Raw genomic sequence first — 15,370 nt, forward strand, 5'->3', positions numbered from 1 at the left:
GGATGTTGGATAGGTAACATGCTTAAAGGACTCACTGATGATCCTATCATGTAAAGAGATTGGCTGTTAAGCCTTAATGAGTTCAAAGCATTTCGGATACGGGGTGTAAGATAGGAAACATGCCTAAATGACCCACCTAGAATTCTATCATGAGAGAGGATGGCTCTTATGCCTTAATGAGTTCAAAGCATTTCAAATGAGGGATGTTTAATAGGAAACATGCCTAAAAAACTCACCTATACATGGATGAAGATTTGGCCGTCTTCTATAGTGTATTGTGGAAAGATACCTAGAGCCCTAGCAAAAACTAGGACATGCACATGGTCATAAATGTGCAAGGCAAAAGAAAAGGCAAGTGTGGTTCAAAGTGAAATCTATCACAGATGTGTTTAATCTTGTGTGATCACTGGATTTTAGACATGTGCTAGTTCAAGTCTCTGCGATACCATACATCTATCTTTTATTCAGTTGGTCTAAGGGGGATTCAAGTCCTTGCGACATCTACCTTATGCACAACGATTGAAACAACGACAACATAACACGATACTAGTTTAAAAACTTGTGGGGGATTGTTGGATTTTTTGGTCAAAACCACTTTCCAAAATGAGTTTTTAAACTATATATATATATATATATATATATATATATATACTTTTCATAAATACTTAGTAGCCTAGTGGAAAGTTAAAGTTTTAGTGTTTCAAAAGGTGCTCTGTTCAAGGCTTGCTAACAGCAAGTCGAGAATTTTTTTATTTTAATTAATCACTTATAAGTTCTAGTGGGTCGTGGGTCGTGGGTCGTAGGTCATAGGCTAATGGACCGGGGATCGAGACTAATCAGGCTGAGGTACTAAAAGGCGCTTTCTTAGGTGCACTTTACACTTCGCACGGAGGCATCAGGGCTAGGTGGAGGCACGTTGGTTGCAAAGTATATTGCCTTGTAGGCTGATTCGTAGCATGCAGATAAGCTATGCATTCGCATGAGGGTATGACCCTAGCGTTCTCGAGATTAGACGATGCTCCTCTATTTGACGAGGTTTGCTCGTTTGACGAGGTTCGCCTGTTTGATGAGGTTTGCCCGTTCAATGAGTTCCGCCCGTTTGACGAGTTTCGCCCGTTCGACGAGGTTCGCTTCTCTCGTTCGACGAGGTTTTCCTGTTCGACGAGGCTCGCTCGTTTGACGAGGTTCGTTCGTTCGACGAGGTTCGCTTGTTTGACGAGGTTCGCCCGTTCGACGAGTTTCGCCTGTTTGACGAGTTACGCCCGTTCGACGAGGTTCGTCCTACAGACATTGTTCGTCTGATTTGTTAAGACGTGGCCCTCACGTTTCATAGTAACACGTCCATTGATTACCTCGTATTCAGGAGTTAATACATGCAGCAGTTACGACAGTATTTACATCAATTTAATGGATTATTGTTACAATCATAATTACCATTATGATTTGCAACAACCACATTAATTGAGGATGACTCTTGAGCTGGCCTTAGAGGCCTATAAATAGCTCCCCTTGGACAGCTCTTGGTGAGAACTTGAAATACGAACGTCGGATCGAGGATATCTTGACGTTGTTGTTGTTGTGTTGCTGCAGCAGAAACTGTGCCCGCATGAACTTTCCTTGAAACCGAAAGGTTTTGAACCGAAAGGTTCTGAGATTGAAGAGATCTTTGCCTTGACTGAAAGGTCTTATAGATCGAGGAGATCTTAACAATATTGGGTTAGTGCACACCAGAGTACAGTACTGTTAATCTTGAAAGCAGTTTGCCATTGGGATCCTTACACCAGAGTAGGCTAAATATTGCTTAAGCACAGCGTTTCACAAACGCACAGCAGTGAACTGAAAAAGTTTAGAATTACAGCACAATAAAATTTCTCTGTTTCATTCGAGATTTAACCACAATTTCCAACACCGTATACTAAACACATGTGTTTATTCTATACCTGAATGAAATTCCATGTCTTGCAAAGAAGATGGTGGAAATGAAGAAAGATGAGGTATATTCCTTTGCTTATAAACTCATTGAGTTCACATCAATTTTCTGCTTATTGCCATTGCAAATGTCAAGAGTATTTTTATCTATGAATATCATGGAAGCTAAATTTGGTACTTGTATGGGAGATTAATGGACAAAATAGTGATTGCTTAGTTACATATACAGCAAAATGATATTTTTATATTATTAGTCATGATACTATGCAACAATTTAGAAAAAAGACAAATCGTCGAGGTACTTTGTACATTTCGAAGTATGATGCACTTACATTATACAAATTAGTAGCCCAATGAAAAATGGATAAACTTTAAAATATCAAAGTGTTGAGAAACACTAAGGCATCAAATAAAAAAAGTGTAAAGTTTAGAGTATTAAGTGTCAAATAAAAAATTTAGGGTATCAATTAGAAAATTGTAGCTTTAGGATACCAAACTGCAAATAACCTAACAGCTAAAGAGTAGCCTTGAAAATGTTGTTTTCTTCTTTTCAAAAAAAAAAAAGAAAGAAAAAAAAAGAAAATGTTGTTTTCTTTCGTTATTTATCTAAAACTTTAATTTATTGTTTAAGGATTTTTGTTTATAAAAACCCCCAAAGTTTTTAAAAAATGTGTCCAGGCCCCAAAAGTGGGAACTTCGTGTGACTAGCCCCCCTGTACTTTGCCTCATGTGGAATAGCCCCCAAAAAATGGGCTTTAATGTTTTAAGCCCCCTCCACGTCAGTTTTATACTAAAAGCAGATGGTATTTTACAAAAAAACCGAAACTGCCCTTCTCTTTCTTCCCCAGACGAGTCCTGGAAGTCACTTCACATTAATGCGATATGATGGGGAAAATGGAGGGAAATTTCCCCCTTTTTTTACTCCATCTAACTAGTTAGTTCTCCATTACTCCTCCTCCTCAGACCAAAATTCTCTACACAACTCTCTCCATCATGAGCAATAACTAGTTAGTTCTCCACTACTCCTCCTCCTCAGATCAAAATGGCTGAAAAGGACATCATCTGCATTGTCTCTTCGCAGTATAAAGCGGTATTCTTGAAGATTAATTCTTCAACCACCATCTTGGATCTCAAGTTTGATGCGGCAGAGAGGTTAGATCTTCCATACGAGTCATTAATTTTGGCATACGAAGATCAAACAGTTGGAAGCTTAAAATTTCTCATTGAGAACGATGGTGATCTGACGTCTATGGTGGAGCATTGCCACAATCTTGGACCGAAAGAGGTTCACGTGCAAGCTTTTAAAGAAGGAGTTGATTCTTCGAATAAACAGGAAAACGAGCAAGTCCGACAAGACATGTAGGTTAACTGTAAAATCAATTAACTTAAGTTCTAATCGTCTTCTTGTTAGTTCTATACTAGGTTTAACTGGACTTCAGTTTTAATGTTTTATTTGTCATTAAGCAGTTCTTTGTTATGCTCCATACTAGAGTTCTAATGTTTTATTTGTCAGTTCTAATAGCTATTTTGTTAGTTCTACTAGAGTTATTGCTGGTTCCACTATAGTTCCCATATTGTTAGTCCTAATTGTTATAAATTAGATATAACGTGGTATAAATTAGACAATGTAGGTATAAAATAGAACTAACAAGCCATCAGTTAGAACTGACACTAACACACTACAGATTAGAACTAACACTGTGCATATTATTAGAACTAACACGCTACCGAATAGAACTAACACTGTAGGGGATTAGAACTAACACTCTACAGAATAGAACTAACACTGTGCAGATTAGAACTAACACTCTACAGAATAGAACTAACACTGTGCAGATTATTAGAACTAACACGCTGAATAGAACTAACACTGTGCAGATTATTAGAACTAACACGCTACAGAATAGAACTAACATTATGCAGATTAGAACTAACACTCTACAGAATAGAACTAACACTGTGCATATTAGAACTAACACTGTGCAGATTAGAACTAACACTCTACAGAATAGAACTAACACTGTGCAGATTAGAACTAACACTGTGCAGATTAGAACTAACACTCTACAGAATAGAACTAACACTCTACAGAATAGAACTAACATGTTATAATTTTGAAATAGCTTGATATAAAATAGAAATAACTTCGTTAAATTAGAACTAACCTTTAATGGCTATATTGTTTGTTCTAATAGCTATTATGTCAGTTCTAATCAATGCACTTTTAGCTCTAATGGTTATATTGTTAGTTCTTTTAGTTCTAATTGATTCTAACAGCAAGCAATTGTCATTTTTGCTTTTTAGCTTTTGCTATTATCTGTTGATACTTCTATTATTTGTTCAGTTTGAAATCAAAAAGTGTAGACTATGGCCCGTCGGCGTTGTTGACCACAAGTGTTCCAGATAAGAATCCTAATGACAATCCTTCCGGAGATGATGTCATGACGATTGATGACATGATTAGCAGATCAGAGAGGATTCCTGCTTGGTGGCACACAGCTTTAACCGGTGAGGGACAACGATTTGAAAGTGCGAAGGAGTTAAGATTGGCCTTGCTATACTACTCCATGGCAAAAAAATTTGAATACGAGTTTGGGAAGAATGAACCGAAGCGTATTCGAGTGTTTTGTCGGTTTAAGGTAGCAAAAAATTGTCCGTGGATGTTATTTGCCTCTCCACCGAAAAATAATAATAGACTTGAAATCAAAAGGTTTGTGGACAATCACAGTTGTGGGCAGCATGGCAATAATGCTGGTCAATCTATAGCCTCAAGGCGATTCATTGCTGCCCAATTACAACCCACGTTAAAGGTTCGACCGGATATACGGCCTATTGACGTTCAAAAGGAGTTTCTAAGCTCGTATGGGATTAGGGTCGATTATAGTAAGATTTGGTGGGGTAAAGAAAGAGCACAAGAGAAATTATATGGTGATGCCCATGAGTCCTACGATCAATTACGATGGTAAATAGAAGATGATATATAACAAAAGACAAACTAATTTCCTTTATGTGACGTTGATTATACTAATTTTTCAATGTTGGTACTAACGCTTAATCTTCAATTTTCTAGGTATGTAGAAGAGGTCAAGAAGACAAACCCAGGTAGCTATATAGATGTTGAACAAAATGAGGGGAGGTTTACAAGGTTATTCATATGCTACGCCGCCTACATAAATGGTTTTTTATACGGCTGTAGACCACTCTTATTTTTGGATGGTACCTTTCTTAAAGATCGATTCAAAGGCATACTCCTAAGCGCCGTAGCATATGATGGAAATCAGGGGATATTTCCATTGGCGTATTGTATATGCGATCAGGAAAATAATGTTAACTGGAAGTGGTTCTTACAAGGTTAGTTCTATCCCTAGCCATGTTAGTTCTGTTGCAGGTTATGATAATTCTAGCTCATTCATTGCTAACTCTAATTCGTGTATGGTAACCACAACTCTTTGTAGGTTTGTGGTCTATTCTCTATGAAAGGCCAGATCCATACAACCCTCCACACAAGCTAGTGATAATTTCAGATGCGGATAAGGGGATCAGAGAAGCAGTTAGAGAATTTTTTCCAGATTCTATACACTCTCGATGTGTGTTGCATCTAGTTGAGAACTTCAGGACAAAGTTGAAGGATTTGGGATTCAAATCAAAAGATACTCAGATCTTGGGTAATCTATTGCAATCTGCCTGTTACAAATATACTAGAGCAGAATGGAACGATTACATAGACGACATTAGACTGGTTGACGAAAGAGCTTACAATATTGTGATGAAGTACGCTCCAAAGAACTGGGCCAATGCGTTTTTCCCTGGAGTTAGGTAAGTTATAAGCTTTTTCATTACATGACTATTATAAGCCGCTTGACGAATTCCCTATTATGTTTCAGATATGGTCACGTTACATCAAATGTTGCAGAGTCATTCAACAAATGGATACATGAGGCTAGGCTACTACGGATACTTCAACTGGTAGAGCACATACGTAAACAGATTATGGTTCGTATGAATGAGCGACGAACCATGGCTGAAAGCTGGAATCAATTTCTTTGCCCCAAAGCTGAACTTGCTCTCAAAGAGAACATGGAAAATGGCCGTCCATTGGAGGTTCGTCAGTCCCACACAGGATTATTTGAGGTACAATCCCATAGATCTTGTCAAGTGGATCTAGACAATAAAACATGCACTTGCCGTGGGTGGGATGTAACCCGTGTCCCTTGCAAACATGCATGCGCATCCATTATGTTTATGAAAAGGGATGTCTACCAGTTCTGTGACTGGTTTACGATGGTTGAAGCCTTTAAAAAAAGCTACGAGCCAATCCTCTACCCAATCCCTGACTTTAAGAAGCGCATCGTGCCAAGGGATGAGATACAGATCCTACCTCCACTTACACGCAGCCAGTAAAATGTTCTCGATGTCATATGGAAGGTCATAACCGTAAAACATGTAATGAATCTATAGCTGACTAAGTGTTTGATATGTTGAAGTGGTTTCGTCCCAGTATGCAATAAATATTTTTTTTTTCCGATTGAATGTTTATTCTTGTTAATCGGGAACAAACATCAGCTTCCACTAGATAAAAAGTTGTAAGTAACAAAACAACTATCATATTAGGCCTAACGCGCACAAAGAATAGAACTAACATCCTATTTATTCAATGCACTGGAATAACTAGGAGTAACAAGCCAAAGAATAGAACTAACTTGGTATCAGATAGTACTAACATGTAATGAAGCAGAACTGACTTGGATCGGAACAGGTTACATAATAGAACTAACACTGTGAAGATTAGAACTAACACGCTACAGAATAGAACTAACACTGTGAAGATTAGAACTAACACGCTACAGAATAGAACTAACACTGTGCAAATTAGAACTAACACTCTACAGAATAGAACTAACACTCTACAGAATAGAACTAACACTCTACAGATTAGAACTAACACTGTGCAGATTAGAACTAACACTCTATAGAACAGAACTAACATTGTGGAGATTAGAACTAACACTCTACAGAATAGAACTAACGTTCTACAGAATAGAACTAACACTGTGCAGAACAGAACTAACTTGCTATAAATTAGAACTAACTTGGTATAAAATGAGAACAAACTTTGTTTAAATTAGAACTATCTTTGTATAAATTAGATCTAACGTTGTATAAAATAGAACTAACTTGGTATAAATTAGATCTAACGTGGTATAAATTAGGTTTATAACGTAGTAAAAAATAGAACTAACTTGGTATAAATTAGAGCTAACGTGGTATAAATTAGGTTTACTTGTTATAAATTAGAAATAACTTGGTATAAAATGAGATATAACGTGGTATAAATTAGGTTTATAACTTGGCATAAAATAGAACTAATATAAATTAGATATAACGTGGTATAAATTAGATATAACGTGTAATAAAATAGAACTAACAAGCCATCACAAGCTACAGATTAGAACGAACACTGTGCAGAATAGAACTAACACTCTACAGATTAGAACTAACACTGTGCAGATTAGAACTAACACTCTACAGAATAGAACTAACACTGTGCAGATTAGAACTAACACTCTACAGAACAGAACTAACACTGTGCAGAATAGAACTAACACTCTACAGATTAGAACTAACACTGTGCAGATTAGAACTAACACTCTACAGAATAGAACTAACACTGTGCAGATTAGAACTAACACTCTACAGAATAGAACTAACACTGTGCAGATTAGAACTAACACTCTACAGAATAGAACTAACACTGTGCAGATTAGAACTAACACTCTACAGAATAGAACTAACACTGTGCAGATTAGAACTAACACTCTACAGAACAGAAATAACTTGGTATAAATTAGAACTAACTTGGTATAAAATGAGAACAAACTTGGTATAAAATAGAACTAACTTTGTATAAATTAGATCTAACATTGTATAAAATAGAACTAACTTGGTATAAATTAGGTTTATAACGTTGTAAAAAATAGAACTATCTTGGTATAAATTAGAGCTAACGTGGTATAAATTAGATATAACGTGGTATAAATTAGGTTTATAACGTGATATAAAATAGAACTAACTTGGTATAAATTAGTAAATTAGATCTAACGTGGTATAAATGAGATATAACGTGGTATAAATTAGGTTTATAACTTGGTATAAAATAAAACTAACACAAATTAGATATAACGTGGTATAAATTAGATATAAATTAGGTTTATAACGTGGTATAAAATAGAACTAACTTGGTATAAATTAGAAATAACTTGGTATAAAATGAGATATAACGTGGTATAAATTAGGTTTATAACTTGGCATAAAATAGAACTAACTTGGTATAAATTAGTAAATTAGATCTAACGTGGTATAAATGAGATATAACGTGGTATAAATTAGGTTTATAACTTGGCATAAAATAGAACTAACATAAATTAGATATATAACGTGGTATAAATTAGATATAACGTGTAATAAAATAGAACTAACAAGCCATCACAAGCTACAGATTAGAACTAACACTGTGCAGAATAGAACTAACACTCTACAGATTAGAACTAACACTGTGCAGATTAGAACTAACACTCTACAGAACAGAACTAATACTGTGCAGATTAGAACTAACACTCTACAGAACAGAACTAACACTGTGCAGATTAGAACTAACTTGGTATAAATTAGAACTAACTTGGTATAAATTAGAACTAACTTGGTATAAATTAGAACTAACTTGGTATAAAATGAGAACAAAGCAAAATTTAACAAGAAAAAACACGCAATGATGCCAGGTCTTCATTTGTTGCTGCCCTCGCTGGATCGGTTTGGGTCTAATAAACCCTTTTCGCTGTCACTCGCCTTCCTTTTCGAAGGTCCTAGCTTACTGCGTTTTGAGGAAGGAGAACTGGATCCCGCTGAGCCACTGTGGGAGACGACGGGATTTAAAGGGAGAGGAACATTGCTGGTAGGGAGAGCCCTTGGAGAATTGGCACCCCCGACCCCTTGGTTACGGAGAAACAGCTGCCATTGGTCTCTCTCGACCGTCATGTGGACGCCACCCCAACTAACCTCAATTAACTCGGGGTCGGCCCTAAAGGGCTGCGCACGCTGGGGCCCTAAGTTGAGTCGTGTGGATCCCTGAGCCCTCTCCAAATCCCCCCCGCTTTGGACCTGCGTGATGGCGTATCCTTCCCTGGCGTTACCGTCCACCGGCGAGATGTAACGGAACCCAAGCCTCTTAGGGATTTCAGATAAATCCCTAACCTTGAGTAGAACTCTACAGTCTTTGAAGTTAGAATGTGTTATGACGTCCCTGGAGCACATGACACATTCACCGATACCAATGAACAGAGATTGAAGAAATTCAAAATTCCAGAGGTGGTATGAGAGATTGAATAGGCGAATCCATACTAGAAAGGGTTGAGGCAATATTGTTAGCCTCAGATCCTCTTTCCAACGGCGGAATCTGCCCTTAAATGTGCCCATATCTATCAAACCGAGTTCAATAGATTGGGTAAGAACTTCATCGGATGGAAACTGCACCATGAAGTTGTTCCCTGCCGCCTCCTTGATTTGATGGGGCCATGTCCTATGATTGAAGCAGTAGGCCAGCATCTCTCGGAGCTCCTGCACCGATGGACGGCCTCTATCAAGATTGAAGATGGCGAAAGCAGAAAGATGCCGTATGGTGCTGGAGGTGTTGGCCGGGACGGTAAGCATCCTCGGAGGGGCACTTGCGGTAATTCCATGATGACAATCTCGAGTGCTGTGTCCTGTCCCATGGCAGTGTACACAAGAAGGATCCCCAGCCATTTGTGAGGGTATACGATGAAAATAGATGACGCTGGGTTGTGGTTTTTAGCAGGGGGAGGGGTTTGCAGAGGCGCCTACGCTGGGGCCAGTAGAAGAAAGGTGGTGACCGTACCTATCGATGGAAGTTCGTATTAGGTATTTAAGTTAATTAATTTATTTAACTGACTTGGGAACATGCGAATATATGATGTGACATGTTTGTGTGATGGAACCGTCGCTTCGAAAGAAGTGAGCAGCTGGAGGTTTGAAGATAACTTAAATAATTAAAAAATTAGAACTGGCTCTAAGATAGAACTAACGAGCATGGTACAGAATAGAACTAACGTTGAATGAGTAGAACTAACGAGCATCACTAGAACGAACATGGTACAGATAGAACAATACATCTGATAACAATCATTTTCAATTACTTAAATATACATACATTATTGTATTTGTATGAACATATCATTCATCACTGTACACTGTTTCTTCTTTATGTCTTTGTTCAAAACCAGCCAGTAATAATTGTGCGGCAAGTCTTGCTCGCATAGCTTCAGGGATATCGTTCGGAGGATTAACCAGCAATGTTGATCGTCCTTCAATTATGGATTTTACAAAGAGGTAGACGAACACACCACAGTCAAAGCTGCAACATAGAGTGAGTTCATTAGACATTTTCGGTCCGTTCGAATACTATAACACAAATTTGAACAATATAGACATCGGAACTAACCGTCCTCTTTGTTGCTCGCATTTGATGGCTTGATATCTAAATATTTGGCGCACATTGTCTTCAATAAAATCAGCATGATGGGCATCAAAGAAGTTTATGATTTTATTAACAGGCTCCATCCAAGCTTCGTGCCCAGCGGAGCTGTAATGCTTGACGACTTTATCTTTAAGGTCAACTTCTACAAGATGCCAATGGTCGTCCCTGACCAAAGGGATCAAGAGATGCTCTATGCGGAATACGGTATATTTGTCAATGAAGTTCAAATAAAGCTCGTAATTGTTCACCTCCAAGCCATGGAGTGAGTGCTGCAAACACATCATGTTTGAGTTGAAATTAAAACAAACATGAGCTGCGAAGGCTAACTAACACCGTATTAATTAGAACTAACACGCTACAGAATAGAACTAACACTGTACAGAATAGAACTAACACGCTACAGAATAGAACTAATGTTCTACAGAATAGAACTAACACTGTGCAGACTAGAACTAACACTCTACAGAATAGAACTAACACTGTGCAGATTAGAACTAACACTCTACAGAATAGAACTAACACTCTACAGAATAGAACTAACACTCTAAAGAACGGAACTAACATGACTTATGGTAGGTCTAATTTGATGCTAACTAGAACTAACGTGACTCATGGTATAACTAGCATGGATTACACAAGATCTAACATGAATTTTAATCAAAACTAACGTGGTGAAATTAGGAATAGCATGTTCTTACAAGAAAAAACACCGATACCACTCCATATCCTTTGTCGTATGCCTCCTGGCTAATCGTGTCCAAAACTGCTTCTTCCACCTGTAATTGTTATGAAACATTAAAATTCAATTTAAACAATATAATTTGAATTATTAAGGAAGTATATGTTAACCTTGTCGTCAAGGCGGCCACCACGAAGCACATATAACAACTCTTCCCTGTTAATAGTGCTGTTGGTTGTTACTATAACATTATATCTCCTGGTATAAATTAGAACTAACATGAATTAGAACTAATATGTGGAGAATTAGCATATAAATAGTCAACTGAAACTTACTTGTGAATCTTCTGAGAACAAAATTTGGTTAGGCTATCAATTTCAGCTTTGTCGAGTCTTTCTGCTATGGGAGATGGTATCTTTAAATTATGTACAAAAGCACCTGTGCTATCTATTATGCGTAAGTTAAACAATGTAGGGTCTGGTAGCTCATTATTCAGCTCTCCCAATAGAGCTTCCTCTTCATCTGTCATTGGCTTCAAACTCAACGCAACAAAATTGGGGATTTGAATACCGGGGTAAAAATGAGTAACTTTTTCAGCTAGTTTTACTTTTGGTTCAAGACTTTCAAGTATATCTATACTAATTTTTTCCTTTTTCTTTCTTTTGCCTTCAGTATATGGTGTCCTCTTCCATTTAGATCTCCTGCTTACCCTTCTTGGCTTTGGTGGGCGCTTTGCTTCCACATTGCTCGTTAGAACATCTACAAGTTTGTCCACATCATGTTTAATATTCACAAGATCCTCTTCCTCCTGTACTTCCAACTTATCTACATTCTCCTTCTCTTTATCTACAATATATTACTCCTTATCTACACCATCAACAGTATCCTCATCAAAACCTTTGTTATCTACAATAAAATTTTCATTTTCCATATGCTCCTCTTCCTTATCTACCATATGATCTTATTCCTTATCTATCATATGCTCCTCTTCCTTATCTACCATACGCTCCTCTTCCTTATCTACAATATCTTCCATATGCTCCTCTTCCTTATCTACCATATGCTCCTCTTCCATATCTACAATATGTTCCATATGCTCCTCTTCCTTATTTACACTATCCTCAACATGCTCCTCTTCCTTATTTACACTATCATCAACCTTAGTATCTACAGTCTGGTCAACCTTACTATATACCCCCTCCCCTGGAGAAGTAACTGGCTCCTCTTCTATTGCCTCATCGTCAGCAAGATGCTTTACATCCTCTTCAACAATCTTATGTACATGTTCTTGACTGGTGGGCTCTTCCTTATATACACTGCTTGTTTTGGACTTCTGTTCCTCTTGAGCTCCCTGTCGCTTCTTCCTAATTTCATTTGCAATTTTCTGTTTGATATTTGACTTAAGCAGCACTGGGTCTATAACCTCATCATGTCTTCCACATTTTTCAATTATCCTGTTAAGCCTGTTGATCTCAATCATGAATTCTTTACAATATTTGCTCTTGGTCTGCTTTGTAGCATCAAGAAGTCGCTTGAGAAATTTAGCAGAATTTCTCCAAAATGTGAGTTGCTGCTCAATGGGAAGAACATTGATCTCCTCTTCATCGTCAAAAGCAACGTCAATATGCTTTGCCATGATCTGTTATTGATACAAGATTATAATTTTAAGTAGGATTAAACATAATTAGGATATTCTTTGCAGTTAGTGTGAAATGAGTACGACTTAACATAACAGGATACTTACGTAACCTATTGAGAAGTTCTTAGTAGTTTCTTCCTGCAAAGTCTTCCTCTTTGCCTGACGCTTTTGCTGAAGAACTTCATCCCTTTGTTCAGCGGGAAGTGGATGAACATGACCAGGAGAAGCGACCTCCGCAATAGGCCTATGGACAAATGTTATTGACGCTGACTTAGCCTTTGAAATAATTGTCGGCATCCTCATAGATGCGATTCTCTCCTCCCCTGATGCCCAATTTGTCATTAGAGGTCTGGAGGTGTCTAAGAGGGCATATTTCTTTATGCCTGTCATTTCGTAGTACTAAAGCTGTACCAAATAATATATTTGCCATTAACATTTAATACTAGACTAGACCAAAGAGAATAAAATATGGCTGCATCTAGAACTAACATGGTGTAAATTAGAACAGAACAGAACAGAACTAACACTCTACAGAATAGAACTAACACTCTACAGAATAGAACTAACACTGAGCAGATTAGAACTAACACTCTACAGAATAGAACTAACATTGTGCAGATTAGAACTAACACTCTACATAATAGAACTAAGATTGTGCAGATTAGAACTAACACTCTACAGAATAGAACTAACACTGTGTTAGTTCTATTCTGTAGAGTGTTAGTTCTATTCTGCACAGTGTTAGTTCTATTTTGTAGAGTGTTAGTTCTAATCTGCACAGTGTTAGTTCTATTCTGTAGAGTGTTAGTTCTATTCTGCAGCGTGTTAGTTCTAATCTGTCTGTAGCGTGTGAGTTCTAATCTGCAGATTAGAACTAACACTCTACAGAACGGAACTAACACTGTGCAGATTAGAACTAACACGCTACAGAATAGAACTAATATAGAATAAGTTAGAACTAACAATGCATAGGTACGAATTAGAATGAAACAAGATCAGTAAAATATGGAACTTACACACAATAGTGTCATGCAACCTGGGACATATGCGACCTTTTGCTTCTTCTTTCCCTCCAAAGCAACTCGAATGCCCCTGATAATTTCATTATAAAAGAACGGGGCCCATGCAACAGAATTGACCCTCTGAATGCTATCCAGGTACCTGAGTAAGGGTCTAAGGATACCTTCCCCTGCTATTAGACTTCATATCATAGAGCATTGGTACAAAATTTGTAGCAGAGCAAAATCCTCGATATCCCGCTTTTTGGTAGATTCAACAAGCCGTTCAAGTAGCCCTTCAAGATGTTTACGTTGGCTGGTTTCTGATTTTTTTAACTTCTTACCCAAGCTTAGCGAAGTATTCTGTAGGCATATAAAATTGCTTATAGGTCCCTTGACACGGTTCAACACGAACTAATGAACCATCAGGCGACGTATCTAAGCACGAACGTCAGTCCACAACACCGAAGCCAAGTGACACGCAACGAAGCGGATTAACAAGGCTACGAAGCTGACGAACCACACGTGAATGACGGAATGAATCCACTCGCGTGCGGAATCAAATCAACGGTCCAGAGAGTCAACGAATCAATTTCAGATCAATCAACTGCATAACCGAATCACGGACGAAGCGGATACAAGAACCGAAACAACCGAACGACGGACGCAAAACCCGGAGTGGCTCGGCCAAGGCCGAGCCACCCTGGGGTGGCTCGGCAGCCGCCGAGCCACCCTGAGGTGGCCACCCAGATCTGTGCCAAATGCACAGATCTGGTTGCCTATAAATAGGCGGGGTCATTCATCATTTTGGAGGACTTTTGGAAGAACTTTTGGAGAGCCGAAACTCTGCCGGATTGAGACCTCATCTCAGAGTTTTTGAAGGCTTGAAGACTTAAACGTTCAGATCTGATTCTCGGCGAGCACCCGCATCACAAAAAAGGCAGGAGTTTGAGGGGATCAAGATCTCAGATCTACGTTGTTACACTCCGGATCAAAGCTTGGTCTTTGATCCCGAGATTCGAGCGATTGTTTCCTTAGTGAAATAATCCCTCCGGCTATTATTTCCTTGGTGAAGTAATACCCGTTATACTGCTTAGATCTGTCTGGATCTAGATCGCACGGTGGTCCACGGCAAACAACCCCGGCGCAGGCAAACAACCCACCAAAGCGAGTGACCGAATAACAGGAGCTCGTGATTTGTTCACAAGGAGAAAAAGTTGTAATTTTTAATTTTCTTTATTTTTGATTTTCATTGTAACCGGATCTAAAAAAGACCGGATCTTTTGTAACCGAAAAACTGTTATTCAAGATAGCAATGACATCAATGAAGAAAGCAACGATTTTCCCCGCGACCAATCTTTTGATACCCCCTCCAAAGTTTTCCAGTCTCGCTCTTTTATAGAAGAGTCTGGAATACTTTGGATATGACTGTCCCAACCTTCAATCGGTGTAACGGGCTCTTGGAATAGCTTCTATTCTCTATTCCTTCAATCCTCCAGGCTATTCGGTGCTTGAGAGGGTTCCGGTGCTGCATTTATTGTCTGACCGTTTGTCGGAATTTTGAATTTGAAGTCGAT

At 38.3% G+C, this 15,370-nt stretch overlaps 2 protein-coding genes and 1 long non-coding RNA gene across 3 annotated transcripts; 1 reads left to right on the forward strand and 2 right to left on the reverse strand.

Annotated features, from left to right (window-relative positions):
• Positions 5,254-6,330, forward strand: LOC109841850. Its single transcript, XM_020410784.1, has 3 exons — positions 5,254-5,317; positions 5,385-5,745; positions 5,814-6,330. The coding sequence occupies exons 1-3, from the start codon at positions 5,254-5,256 to the stop codon at positions 6,328-6,330; spliced, it is 942 nt and encodes a 313-aa protein (XP_020266373.1).
• Positions 10,080-10,671, reverse strand: LOC109843588. The gene is made up of 2 exons (XR_002247729.1): positions 10,442-10,671; positions 10,080-10,354 (listed from the first exon to the last, which is right to left on the reverse strand). It is a non-coding gene; the product is annotated as an uncharacterized LOC109843588 (long non-coding RNA).
• LOC109841851 lies at positions 11,155-13,185 on the reverse strand. The gene is made up of 5 exons (XM_020410785.1): positions 12,901-13,185; positions 12,273-12,795; positions 11,492-12,002; positions 11,327-11,414; positions 11,155-11,253 (listed from the first exon to the last, which is right to left on the reverse strand). Exons 1-5 carry the CDS (start codon positions 13,183-13,185, stop codon positions 11,155-11,157), a joined length of 1,506 nt encoding a protein of 501 aa, XP_020266374.1.

The sequence above is a fragment of the Asparagus officinalis genome, chromosome 5 (assembly GCF_001876935.1).
Source record: "Asparagus officinalis chromosome 5, Aspof.V1, whole genome shotgun sequence".
Lineage (NCBI taxonomy): Eukaryota > Viridiplantae > Streptophyta > Magnoliopsida > Asparagales > Asparagaceae > Asparagus > Asparagus officinalis.

Bases quoted from the DNA above. Each gene is read 5' to 3' on its own strand.
- LOC109841850 (XM_020410784.1), top strand. From the start codon at position 5,254: ATGTTAACTGGAAGTGGTTCTTACAAGGTTAGTTCTATCCCTAGCCAT. The intron at 5,318-5,384 runs GTTATGATAATT...AACTCTTTGTAG, and splicing joins CCATGTTAGTTCTGTTGCAG to GTTTGTGGTCTATTCTCTAT. The intron at 5,746-5,813 runs GTAAGTTATAAG...ATTATGTTTCAG, and splicing joins GCGTTTTTCCCTGGAGTTAG to ATATGGTCACGTTACATCAA.
- LOC109841851 (XM_020410785.1), bottom strand. From the start codon at position 13,185: ATGACAGGCATAAAGAAATATGCCCTCTTAGACACCTCCAGACCTCTA. The intron at 12,003-12,272 runs GTGTAAATAAGG...AATATATTGTAG, and splicing joins AGAGGAGCATGTTGAGGATA to ATAAAGAGAAGGAGAATGTA. The intron at 11,415-11,491 runs GTAAGTTTCAGT...AATTTATACCAG, and splicing joins TGTTCTCAGAAGATTCACAA to GAGATATAATGTTATAGTAA.